The 9,934-nt window shown below is 27.3% G+C and overlaps 1 protein-coding gene across 1 annotated transcript; it reads left to right on the top strand.

Moving 5' to 3' along the window:
• Nucleotides 1-6,507: 6,507 nt before the first annotated feature.
• On the top strand, nt 6,508-9,635 carry LOC124829290 (peroxidase A2-like). Its single transcript, XM_047302763.2, has 4 exons — nt 6,508-6,789; nt 6,923-7,114; nt 8,760-8,925; nt 8,997-9,635. Exons 1-4 carry the CDS (start codon nt 6,562-6,564, stop codon nt 9,476-9,478), a joined length of 1,068 nt encoding a protein of 355 aa, XP_047158719.2. The 5' UTR covers nt 6,508-6,561; the 3' UTR covers nt 9,479-9,635.
• Nucleotides 9,636-9,934: the final 299 nt, after the last annotated feature.

Genomic DNA, 9,934 nt, shown 5'->3' with positions numbered 1-9,934 from the left:
TCTCTTAAATTCTCCATTAGTTACCTTTGTGTTATGTTTAAAACCACATATGTTTCGTCAAGGAATTTATACAAATAATATAAAAATAACACACTAACGTTATAAACTAAGATTAAATATATTTTTTATCTTTTAATCTCCATACAAAATTAAAATTTGTTTTCATACAAAATTTTGATGTATTTAAGTTTCCAATTTTTAACAACAAATACATATAATTAATTTAATCTATGTTAATTTGTTTTTCGTATTTTGAAATATTTGTCATTTAAAAAAAAAAACTTTCAATACGATCATAATAAAAGATGATCATGCTTTTGTAGTGACATGCCGTTACAGTGGCATTCTGACTATCACAACCCTTGTTGTCTCCACGGAACAATATCAGAGGAACAAGTTCTTTGATATACGTTTTTCTTTTTATTATCATAAGTCCTGCGTTATCATAGCCCTATTGATCATAAAAAAATTCACCGTAATTAAATTAAAAAAATTATATGTATTTATTTTTTAAATTGAATACTGTCAAATTTTCATATAAAAATAATTCTAATATCACATCAAACTTAAAAAAATAAACATATATTTAACTCTTTCATAAGTTAAAATCAATTTAAAAAGAAATCAAAAGCCAAATACAATAATGGGAACTTTGTTGAGACAGACACATGCTAGAACACAGAACAAGGGTGGTTAATTATAGATTGAAATATAAAATTGCTCAACAACTTGCAAATTATGTTTGTACATGTGGTATATATTAGATTGAACAGAACAAAGCCTGCCCTCATAACTCTATCCATGCCAAAGTTCATTGCTACATTATGGTACCAATCACATATTAAGAAAATTAATATAACTAACATAATATATATATGTGTGTGTGTGTGTATGCTCTAAAAGAGAAACTTCGACGCAAAAATATATTTTACAATCTTGAGCCTACTATTTCTAGCCAAGAAATTCAACTTTCAACCTTACAAACTATAAGGAAATTTATGAATTGTCTGTAGTCAACTTACAAAACTTTCTCATGTTTTGTTTAAATTATGTACTCCTTATTACACAAATGTTTTATTTAAAATAAACAACAAATATATTACGTCCTTCTTTTTTTTCTTTAATTAACTTTTACTTTTTTTTCATTTACATTATTAATGCAAATAAACTTTAGTAATAAAAAATGCGCGGATCTCAATAACTTAAAAATCTTGTGTTCATTACACGTTTTGCTCTTCGGTAAATAAAGTACATCAATCAAATACTTTGATTTCAGATTATTGACTAAGATGAAATAAAATACATGTGCAGCAAAATCCAAGCAAAAATGTCTGGGGGTTTAGGTTGAAATCCTAACTGAAAGTTAGACAAAATCTACATTAATTAATAATCAAATCGACATTAATTAATAATCAAATCGACGTGTGGTTCTAGCAAGATGTTCCCAGAATCCCAGTTTGTACCAACTACTTAAACAAATTTAGCTATGAACGTTAATTAATTCCATGTACGAAGCACGAGCACTGTGCATCCAAACAAACAAGACCTACTAAACTAGGGTTAATTTCTTTATTATTAATTTCATTCTCCAAATTCGATGTCCCATTCAATAACTTTGATTTATTCAATATGTTTTTTTTTATGAAATAAAAGATAATTTAAATGAGTTGTATCCACAAAAACTATTGAAAAATTTGATAAAAGCACACTTAAATGAATTTCCTTATACGAGAATGATTTTTGTCGTTAAGGATTTATCATCAATATCTGCAAATTTACTAAAGTATAACAGGAACGTCTTTAGCAAGGAAAAATCTGCTAAAGAATGAATATACACTTAAGATTGAAGATAAAGAGAAGATAAAAAAAATAAGTGAGAGTGAAAAAACAGAGAGCGATGTGTCTTTCCGGAGGTGAAAAAAAGCACTTATTTATGAGTGTAGAAGAGTTACAGAGGAGTGGAAAAAATATCTCCTTATTGAGAAGAATAGTCCAACGTTCACAACCACCATCATGTGTGAACGTTTATGCAGTTTTTATAATCTATTGCAGTTGCATAAGCTATGTTGATTATAACAATAATCCCCACACATTGCAAAAGATAATATACGAAAAGAATGAAAAAAGAAAATATTTGATCTCATAGATGTAATGTATCAGAGTTGATATAACAATCTATATGAATCAGTCGTAGATCGAGAAACTTAACACACAATGTAGTTAGTATAGCAAGTTATATGAATCAAATACACTTGACATATGTCACGATACAACTCCATAATTTTGTATGTTATTATTATGTTACACTTACTAGGCCATGTATGTGTTTGATATTCATAAGTGTTTTAGAAATCATACCAATATCTCACGCAAGGAGCCCCACTCAACACCTATATAGTAAATTTCATCAAATGTATGATATAAATCATATATCATCCATAAGGGATATGAAAATAATTAAAAACTTTGTTTAAACTAAAATTTTTACACTATATAGAATTTTAATTATAAAAGTTTAAACTTTTAATAATACAATATCTAACACTTTTCACACATCACAGTAATTGACATAATTGATTAAAAAATCAATTTAGTGTTATCAGAACTAACAAGTAACATGTTCTTACCCATATGAATCTCATTCATGGGTTATCATCACTTGTTTATTTGCAAGTGTCTTAAATCTCATTTCTATAGATGTTTTTAAAATTATATTATATCATTTGTTTCTTTGCATGAGATATTAACATGATTTTCAGAGCATTCATGAATATCGAACACCTAATAACGTAACACAACAATAACAATAAAGATTGTGGAGGTGTATTGTGATTGATAAACCACTAATATGTGACAAGTGATTTTGGTTATAGTTTGCTATATCATATTATGTGTTAAGTTTCTCATATTTAAGACTTATTCGTATAATTTCTTGCACCAACTTTGATGCATTATATTTTATATGAAATTAAAAATATTTTTCTTTAATGCAATATTTTAAAAATTGTTGTGATAATTAATATATTGCAAAAGAATATAGCTTATGTAACTACAAGAAAAACTAAGGTTTAACTTTTATATATATATATATATATATATATATATATATATATATATATATATATATATATATATATATATATATATATATATATATATTCTGAGGGGACAACTAATATAGATAATTAACAACTAATAGATCAATAAAATAAACCATTAATCGGATAAGACTAGTTTGAATTAATTTACAGATTAAAGTTATATTGTATCGTGTTATATATAGGTAAATCTACGCGTAGCAAAAAATACGATATTTATAATTTTTGGTTTAATTTTTTATTTTATTTTAATATTGTTCCTTGAGTATATGAATCTAACACGTTATTGAAAATATGTTATACTTTTGTAATGACCTAAAAAAAAGTCAAAAAAAAATACATTAAACGAAGGAGAGTCCACAAAATTAAATAAATAAATACAACATATTTTTTCAGATACCAGAAGTTAAAGTGACATTATGAAAAACTAAAAGAAAACGCCAATAATTGGAGACCAAATCCGTTGTTAAGTAAATTTTAATGGTAGTCAAATTAACTTTATCACGTGATCACTAATATAATATTAGTGATATCAAGTGTCGGTGGGATCTTGTTAGAAAATAGAAACTATGACATGAAATCATCATACTATAGTGTATTTTGAGACATATAAAACGAATAAATGATAAATTTGTAATTAAATAAAAAATATACAAATTGTGTATTAATGTTGAAATGAATTGGTAAAAGAAAAAGAGCATGGTTAGAGACAAGTTACTCGAAATGGGATGGGGTTGATTTTGTTGACCGAAAGGACCATTGAAAAAGAATGGTTGGAAAACTTAATGTATTCAATTCAGAATTCAGAAGGTCCCACGTTGCATGTTACTGTTTCACCACTCGTTGTTTCAAAAGCATGGTCGTTGGCAGACACCTTTACTTTAAGGTTAATAATGCAGACCTTATCTTTTCTCCAATATTAAATCAAAATATGTTTGGGACAAGATTTGAGTTTAACATTTTTAATATAAAAATATGATTTTACAGTATTAATAAAAATATATATCTTAAAAACAATTCAAATGATCGATCACTCATATTTAATAGAAATTCATTTTCAACTCTCTACATTTCATACATTTATTTCAAAATTTGTAGCAAAGATTCTAATGCAATAACTCTTGACGAAACACCATATAAAATATTTCAACAGTATTTTAGATCATAAATTCGAGTAGAAATTCTGAGAGGAGTAGGTACGTAGAATTGAAAACAATTTAACCCATACAAAGTACATAACGTCACTTTTTACTCAAAAATTTAAAGTAAAAAATTTGTAGATATTTTTTTATATTATGTTGGTTACCTTTATTGATTTTACATCATATAAAACTCAATCTTAAATTTCATTTCTAACATAAGGATATATTGATAAGCATGTATATTCATACTCCTCTTCACAATATTTTATTAATTTTTATTCAATAACTTAGTTTATATTTTAATTTAATATTTTATTATTTAAAGTTGTTAAAACTTTATTGAAAAATAAGGTTTCAAATTTCTATTTTATATATATATATATATATATATATATATCAACCGATAAGATTGATATATATCTTTCTTTAATTAAGAATATTATCACGAGTTTGGATATGAAATAATACTGTTTTCTTTTTTATTAAGTATAAAGATTTAAAATAAATGAAACTTTTATAAAAGTTAAAATATAAATTGTAATACTTATAATATAAAGATGACACAAAAAGCAAGGTTAATAACGTGAACTCAGAAAGAAAAAGTTACCAACAAATAAATAAATAACACTTGTGGAACCACCAAACCATGGACCATCTTATAAAAGGTTAAAACCATGAATAATATATTAAACCTACTTCAATAATCTTTACATAATACACAGAAAGTAAAAATAGCGTCTTCTTCCTTTTTTTTTTTTTCCTCTTAGACGCACCAACCCAAATATGCTCATTCTTAAAATAACATTATAACTAAATTTTTCCAGAACTTCAATAAAGGAAACCCAATTATATATTGACATTTATGCACTCGTAAGTATAAAGGAAACATAAATTTATTCTCTCATCATACGCTTCATTCAATGTTGAACAAAACAGTAATAGGTGTAACAAGTAAACTTTGTTTTACCGTAGCATTGTTGTAGATTATCATTAAGTTTATTTAAATTAAGGGTTAAATATTTTATATGAACTTTTGATTTTAGTTCTTATAAATAATTTATTTGTTTCATTTCTATAGTCTTAGATAATAATGACAATGAATCGTAATAATTTTTTTTTGAAGAAAACTTAATGAAGTATAATTTTTAGGTTCGAATGTGTTTTGGCTTGAAATGTATACTAATAAATTTAATAAATTTGAGATTTGATTGTTATATTTGTTGAGTTAATGATTTATTGTAAAAAATCATGTAACCTATCACTTTTTTTTATGATGATTTATCAGAAAAATCATGTAAAAAACTTAATGATTTATTCTTCCGAACAGAAGATATTTAATTGTGATCATAAGTTTATGTTGTCAAATTTATTTATTTTTCAGCTATTCAATTCATTGTATTTTGAATTATATTTTGAATATATTTTGTCTGATGGTGTGTTTGTTATGTGTGTTGATGTATTTAGTAACTTTTTATTTTGATTTAGCATATAATTAATTATAACATCATGATTAACTTGTCCTTGTTTTTATCTCGTACTATTTGATGTATGGATATTTTATAGAGGTTTGTGAAATATTGATAAAATTAGTAACAATTAGGCATGACGTTTTATCCCTTCGAGTTTTATGTCAACTCTGGTATCCTCTTTTTAAGTAATCAGTCTCGCAATTATTTGGGCAATTAAGTAACAAATTTATATAGTGTGCTCTTTTCACTTTCTATAATTTGTAACTCTTTCTATATTTTAAATTTTAATTTCAATATTTAAAACTTAAAATTTAAACATCTAAATAATACGAATATACAGCATGAAGGATAACAATCTAATGGATATATTCAACTTGTTGTGATGTGATTGAATCACAAAAAATAATAACGGTATTAATTTTATAAACAAAATGAAGGTTTATACCGCTGCAATCAATGAAGAATTATAACCTAATTCATAAATGCAAAACCATTAACAGATATGAAAGAACAAGACCTATTAATCACCACTCACAAATAAGGTTGTCACAACCTATATTCAAAATAAAAAGAAAAACGCCAAAATCACGAAAAAGATAAATTAGGCAGAAGAAGTTGTACAAAAATATTTATATTTTTATGTTTCAAATAAACAATTATTATTAAAATTCACAAACACCAAATTTGACTTTTCTGATTAATCTCGGTAGCATGATTGAAAACCTGAACCCACCAGCAGCGGATCATGAAACTGAACCACGTTCCACTTTTCTTCTGTCTCTTTAAATAGACCCAAAGCATTTGGGGAAGCTCACAAGAACATCACATTCACAGCTCAAAACACAAGAAACAATGAGTTCTTTCAGTGTTTTCACAGTGAAAGTAGCACTTTTCTGTGTGGTGGTTTTGCTTGCAGCATCACAACCCTTCTCAAATGCACAGCTTGATAACTCTTTTTACAGGGACACATGTCCAAGGGTGCATTCTATTGTTCGTGAAGTTCTCAGAAATGTCTCAAAATCTGATCCTCGTATTCTCGCCAGTCTCATAAGACTTCACTTCCATGATTGCTTTGTTCAGGTACCATTTCTCTTTTATAAATAAACCATCAATAATAGTCTTTGTAAATGAATAATCTATATTCAAAAATCTTACTAATCACTTTTAATAATCCATCAAATTTCATGCTGCTTTGTATTTGTTCACATGACAGGGTTGTGATGCATCAGTTCTTTTGAACAGCACTGATACGATCGTGAGTGAGCAAACTGCAGCGCCAAATAACAACAGCTTAAGAGGTTTGGATGTTGTGAATCAGATCAAGACAGCAGTAGAAAATGCTTGCCCTGGCATTGTTTCTTGTGCTGATATTCTTGCTCTTGCAGCTGAGATATCTTCTGTTCTGGTAACTATATATGCTTATCTTCCTCTATTCATCATACTAAATCATATACATCTCATATTAACTACTAATGTAGTTAAAATAAACAAATCTCGGGCTAAAAAATCAATTTTTTCATATATAAGAAAATAAAGTTAGTATTCAAATTTAATACTAATGCTTCTTACATCAGTAGAATCTGTATTTAACCTGAAGCTGATATTCGGACTAATCTTGAATCATATGAATCAATTTCACATACAAAACACCATTTAAGATAAAAAAATTTAAGAGTATTATTCTTATTTAATGCATATGTCTACTCAACTTAATTAGACTGATATCTGTGGATGTGGGCAAGTGAGTTGTTGTGGTGTTATTGTCAAGATTTTGATGGGTACTCCATAATGTCAGATCCTGTAGTACAATGAATCCTTGTACTGAGGTCAAAAATCCATCACACGATTTGCTATATAATATCTTTTCATAGACGGAAGAACATAGTGATCCATCTCAACAAAAAGTATCAAGATCTCTTATTTAAAACTGTTCAAGATTTATGGCAAAGGATTATGTAGTTCCCGTTAGGTGTTGAAATTTATGGTATTATGCAGTAGGAAGCTTCGTGTGCTTATAGTAATACTGAAAAAAATAAATAAAGTAAGTCTCTGTGGACTTTTTTCCAAATAGGTAAGTCTTCCTTTAAATATATTACCTTACCTTGCAATCATTTATCTTTATCTTACACACCATTCATAACTAAATATAATATAAAAATCTGTAAACAAAAAATATATTTTTCTATATAAGTGACATCTGATGTATAGCTACAAAGCATATATATACTAACAGAGGTAGCATCACTGTGTCTATCAATTATTTGATCATTTCGAAATAACATTTTATTTCAAAAAGTAAAGAAAAAAAATGCTTATAGATACTCGTTAAAATTAAAAAAAAAATTGTATAATCTAATTGTTTATAAGAAAAGTAACAAATCATTTTTTTAGCTTTTATTTTCGTAATGAATTTACATAACTATTGTTACTTTTAACATCAATCACATAAGTTCGATTTAATGAAGATAAGAAAAATAAAATATTAAGAAAATCAGACATATAATTAAGTAGAAAAACACAGTCCAGAAATTCAACTTGTTATAAAACAAAACAAAAACATAAAATCAAATGAATAAATTTATTTAAAAAAAAAGAATTCAAATTTATTATACTGTAAATCTGGATCTCATCATAAAGTTGTTTTTCAAGGACATTATCAACTTGCCTTTGACCCTTGAGCCCAAGTCTATAAATACAAAGCCCACATTTTTTAAATGTGTTCAAGGCTTTTCCATTCTCTCTATACTTGTGTTAAGTTCACCACTAGTTTTCTAAAAATACATTGACAGGAGTATTTAAAGGAAACAGTATTGAGATACATAACCAAAAGAATCTGTGGAAGAACTCAGAAAAAACAGGATGGAAATAACATAGTCCTATGTTTTATACTTTACACACACAAAAATCTCCTTGAGTTTTTAGTTAAAAGAAAATAGTAGTTTATCGACAAGTTTGTCCTTCTTTTTTTTATAAAAGTCAAATGAATTAATTTTAAATATTGTTTAAATTTATTAAGCAAATCCTATATTGTTTGTGTTGTTATTTGTTAGGCTCATGGTCCCGATTGGAAAGTTCCTCTGGGAAGAAGAGACAGTTTAAACGCAAGTTTTGATCTTGCTAATCAAAATCTTCCTGGTCCTAATTTCTCCCTCGACCAACTGAAATCTGCATTCGAAAGACAAAACCTCAACACAACCGATCTAGTTGCACTTTCAGGTATACAAATTTCTTGCATATTAAAAAACATATATTGAACAGAGTTGGTATAATGTATAATTCTTTTTCAGGTGCTCATACAATTGGCAGAGCTCAATGCAGATTTTTTGTGAATCGATTATACGATTTCAACAGCACTGGAAACCCTGACCCAACTCTTAACACAACCTTGTTACAAGCACTTCGAGCAATTTGCCCCAACGGTGGATCTGGAACCAATCTCACCAACCTGGACCTAAGCACACCTGATAGACTTGACTCTAACTACTACTCCAATCTTCAACTTCAAAATGGCTTACTTCGAAGTGATCAAGAGTTGTTTTCCACCACTGGTGCAGATACCATTCCCATTGTCAACAGCTTCAGCAGTAACCAAACTCTTTTCTACGAAAATTTTAAGGCTTCGATGATAAAAATGAGCATCATACAAGTTCTCACAGGAACACAGGGAGAGATTCGAGCACACTGTAACTTTGTCAATGGAAATTCAGCTACTTTCACTACTCTACCTACCCAACAATCTTCAGAAGATGGTGTTGTGAGCTCAATCTAAAAATATGAACCAAGAATGTTGTAGTAAATGCGATGCAGTTGTCATTAATAAAAGGTTTTACAGGAACATGCATGCGTGTGGTAATGTTGTGTCGTAGCAACCTTTGTATTTTGTCTGGCCATGCATAATATCCACTTATGAGAATTGGTTTGTTTAATTTGGAAGAAAAGTTATTTTTCACATGATAAATTTAAGATCTATAGCTCGATAAAAATAAAAATGAATTAAAAGTTTTATATTAGCATAAATAAAAAAAATTGAATAATGTATACAAGATAAAATCTAAAATCATTAAATCTTAAAATTTTATGTTAAAAATAGTATAAAGTATAAATAACTGTCAATATTGATAGCTAGAAACATGACCATGATGACATTATTGATATTTAGCTCGGAAACTTTTAGTGTGGACTTTTCATTATCTGGAAATATTGTACCTCTTGTTTAATCATAGTA

Source organism: Vigna umbellata, chromosome 5, assembly GCF_029865625.1.
Source record: "Vigna umbellata cultivar VRB3 chromosome 5, Vumbellata_1.0, whole genome shotgun sequence".
In the NCBI taxonomy this organism is placed as follows: domain Eukaryota; kingdom Viridiplantae; phylum Streptophyta; class Magnoliopsida; order Fabales; family Fabaceae; genus Vigna; species Vigna umbellata.
Note: the sequence above shows the minus strand (reverse complement) of the source record. Positions and strands in the feature narration are given on the sequence as shown.